The following is a 3847-nucleotide window of genomic DNA, read 5'->3' as shown; positions in this document are numbered from 1 at the left end:
ACAATGAAAAGATATTTGAACAATGATTCATTCATATATTTTGCATCAAGTATTGTATATCAAAAACAAAAATATTTAAGGTCAAAGTTAAATATTAAAGACTTTAAAAGTCAAAAGTGGACAATAATATGGGACGGAGGGAGTAACTAATTATTAATGCATGTACGTTAATGGTGGGTTTTATGATAAAGTGATAATAATAATATGTGTTTTTATCTATTTTGCATTATTGATGTATCGAACACCCGATTTATCAATAAACATAGTCAGATATATATTGTTACCAAATTTATGTTATTCGAGTAATTGAGAATTCTATAATTAAATCGATAACAATTTTCGTTGATGCTTTATGACAATTGGAGTTACCAAATTGATGTTATTTGTTTAACATTACTTAATAAAATTGTTAAAAGTTAGAACATCATAATATCATTTGTTTTGAATGGTTTAACAAGGTATCATTCATTTGGAATGTGTTAAAAAATAAATTGGCATATATATAATTGAAATATTTTCTCTTTTACTCATTCGATGCACTATGAAAATATTTTTTTTCTTATATTTTTATCTTGTAATCACAACATATGTATCTACAACTACATCTCCACCAGCTAGGATCCGATCGTGGTAGCATTTCACTCTATGGGAAAACTCTATTAAATGCTAATTTCTATTGGAATTCCAGGACAACAACCTTAATTGTTTTTAATAAAAACCTAGATATAAAATATAGCTTAAATAAATATTTTTATAGATAGATGTATGTAGGCCATCAAAGAAGATGGTTTCTGCTTGGTTAACTAAGGTAAGATACATGAACACCCACTCAAGCTACATGATTGTTCATGAGTGATGAGTGATGTATTTTTGGTCTATTTACACACACACACATATATATATATATATATATATATATATATATATATATATATATATATATATATATATATATATATATATATATATATAACCACACACTAAATAATCAAGACATTTTTTCTTAATATTAAGTATTTGAATTATTGTATTACTTATAAATACTTGGTTATTAAATTGGTATCAAAGATCACGAATACTTCTTAAAGATTCTCTATATATTGATCTTTAAAACCGAAACATGTGTAGCGATGTTAATGGTTTGTTACTATAATATTTTTATGATAAGACAAGATGGTAGATGTCGTGGTAATTAAAAATATCTTAAACATTCCATTGAGTGAAAAACATAATCAGTGTTTATAAAAACTTCAAGGTACTCCTTCATTCTCATATTATAATATTTTTTTATCCTCGTTGTGATATAATTTGATAATGCCATATAAATCCGATTTATATAGAAATTCTGGTTTTATAAAGAAGAAGACAACTAATCACTTAGAGAAAATTACACGGATGGTCCCTATGGTTTGGTGTTACTTGCACGCTTCGTCCCTGGAAAGAATTTTTAACTCGGACCATCCCTATAACTTTGATTTGTTACCCGCCTAGTCCCTTACTTAACGTTCCGTCTGATTTGGGGTTAGGAACCCCTCACGTGAGTGGCACGTTGGGGGCATTTTTGTCCTTTCATAATTCAACGGACTTAAAACCACTTCTCCTTCCTTCTTTTCTCAATCGGTGCTTCCACTTCTCCTCTTCTACTCCATTTCTCTCGTTTCCTGAAGATTGAAGATCCACAAAATTGATTATGGTAAAATGCAACTGTGGAGCTATAGGGATTATACGAACTTCAGGGACAAAGAGAAACCCTGGTAGGCCATTTTATGCATGCCCTTTACAGGTATTGAGTTATCAATTTTTTTTGTAATTTCTATTTTAACCCTAGTTTGTGCTAATCGAGGCTATTGAAAACTTCAGGGACCAAGAAGTGGATTTATTTCATCGGTAGATGAAGAAAATCAGAAGCATGAGGCTGAAAGCCAAAATCTTGAGCTTGAAATCCAGAATCGTGACCTTGATATCCAGAATGAAGAACTTCAAATCCAAAATCGTGACCTTGAAATCCAGAATGAAGAACTTGAAATCCAAAATCGGAACCTGAAAATGTTGTTAATTGTCAGTTGGGTTTTGTTTTTTGGAATAATTGTTTACAAGTTGTAGTATTAGGTATATCAGTAGTGGTTTTTGGTTGAAGATCATGTAATGCTAGGGTAATATTAGCATGTTTGTATTGCTGCATTTTAATGAAAGGTATATTTTGGTAGAATTAATAGTTGCACTTTGTTGTTTCTAAATGGATTACATTGAACATATGACCAATAAACATGCCAAATGAAATGACCAAAAACAAATGTCAAAGTACCAATAATTCATAGATTAGATAACATTAACAAAAAATCATTACATAAGAGTTTAACTAAAAACAAATGTCAAAGTACCAACTGCAATTGTTTTGGTGATACTAAACACAAAACAGTTTAACCAAAATACAAACATCACATGACATTAGAGTTTAACCAAAATAAAAGCATCATATGACATAAGAGTTCAACCAAAATAAAAGCATCACATGACATAATAGTTTAACCAAAATAAAAGCATCACTGCCCTTTGCCTTTCTCCTTCTCTTTTCCTTTCTTCTTCTCTTTTCCTTTCTCCTTCTTCTTTTTTCCCTTCTTCTTCCCAGATGCACCACCAACAGTTGGTAACTGCCCTTTGCAAGTCCTGGCATTGTGTCCTTTGTTGTGACATTTGGTACATGTAACAGTTTTTTGTGCTCTAGAAATTGTATTCCCTTTGATCATATCCTCTTTTTCTGAAGCTGATTTTCTTCTTTTCTTTTTTGGTCTCCCTATTGGGACACGGTGTTTTGGAGGCAACAAAGTAGTTGGACAAGGTGACTTCAGCCACATTCTCCTACCATTTATTGGACCCACTTTGAATGAGTACATGTTCCTCCAGGTTGATAGCCAATAACATTCATGAACAAATGATTCTGGAATACCAATTGCAACATTATTTCTCCTCATGTCCCAAATTGCGATTACAACATGTTTGCATGGCATTCCAGTTATTTCCCACTTCTTTCATGAACAAGTTCGTTGATTCACATTCACTACACACTGGTCTTGCCAAGATCCACTAACTTGGTACTTCCCATTTCCACAAAACGATGCTATATACTCCTCTGCCTCATCTTTGATCTTTTGCAACATCTTGGTAGCTGTGGAGTCAAAGGGCCTGTTGATTTGTCAATTTATTTGTCAACATTCACAATCCTCTTCGTGATGTACTCCCGGATGAACTCTAAGCAATTGATAATTGGTGCATCACGTTCTTTTAGTATTTTGCTATTAAAGCACTCGCATATGTTGTTTATCACAATATCAGAATGTGCTCTCCCTATTAATCAATAGAATATATGTAAAAAAGGTTAGCAAAGATTAGAATATATAACAATAGTTATCAAACATTAGAATATATAACATGGTCAAACCTGTAAAGTGAGAACGTGCCCAATGTTGAGGTGGTATTTGTTTAAGCCACTCATAACATTCTTGGTTAAGTTTTCTGACTTCTTCCATTCCTTTTTCAAACTTTTGCACAATACATGTTGAAAAATTCCAAAGCAGTTCCTTAAACTCATCCCCTCTCCAACGTGACCTCATATTGTCGTGTATGTGGCGAAGACAAAACGGTGTTCTGCACAAGGAAACAAGTCTGCGATGGCAGAACTTAAACCCTACAAGAAAGATATATTATGTCAGTGATAACTTTTCCTTTATATATTAGTATGCAAAACACAAGAAAATAACCTTTTGTCTGTTTGATATAAATGTAAAATTTGAATTTGAAGCCAACCCTAGGTCATCACCCAAGTGAGTTAAAAACCATGTCAAGGAGT

At 32.2% G+C, this 3847-nt stretch overlaps 1 protein-coding gene across 1 annotated transcript; it reads right to left on the bottom strand.

Moving 5' to 3' along the window:
* Positions 1 to 2543: 2543 nt before the first annotated feature.
* Positions 2544 to 3611, bottom strand: LOC145112634 (uncharacterized). The gene is made up of 4 exons (XM_079048776.1): positions 3440 to 3611; positions 3237 to 3345; positions 3090 to 3183; positions 2544 to 3023 (listed from the first exon to the last, which is right to left on the bottom strand). The coding sequence occupies exons 1-4, from the start codon at positions 3609 to 3611 to the stop codon at positions 2544 to 2546; spliced, it is 855 nt and encodes a 284-aa protein (XP_078904902.1).
* Positions 3612 to 3847: the final 236 nt, after the last annotated feature.

Source organism: Lactuca virosa, chromosome 5, assembly GCF_052849685.1.
Source record: "Lactuca virosa cultivar CGN04683 chromosome 5, Lactuca_virosa_CGN04683_v6, whole genome shotgun sequence".
Taxonomy (NCBI): domain Eukaryota; kingdom Viridiplantae; phylum Streptophyta; class Magnoliopsida; order Asterales; family Asteraceae; genus Lactuca; species Lactuca virosa.
This window is presented reverse-complemented; position numbering and strand designations above follow the sequence as displayed.

Excerpts from the sequence above, each read along its gene's own strand:
- LOC145112634 (XM_079048776.1), bottom strand. The coding sequence starts at position 3,611 with ATGAGGTCACGTTGGAGAGGGGATGAGTTTAAGGAACTGCTTTGGAAT. Across the intron at positions 3,346-3,439 it reads GGCACGTTCTCACTTTACAG|GGAGAGCACATTCTGATATT; the intron begins GTTTGACCATGT and ends ATTGATTAATAG. Across the intron at positions 3,024-3,089 it reads GTGGAAATGGGAAGTACCAA|TGGGAAATAACTGGAATGCC; the intron begins GTTAGTGGATCT and ends TCATGAAAGAAG.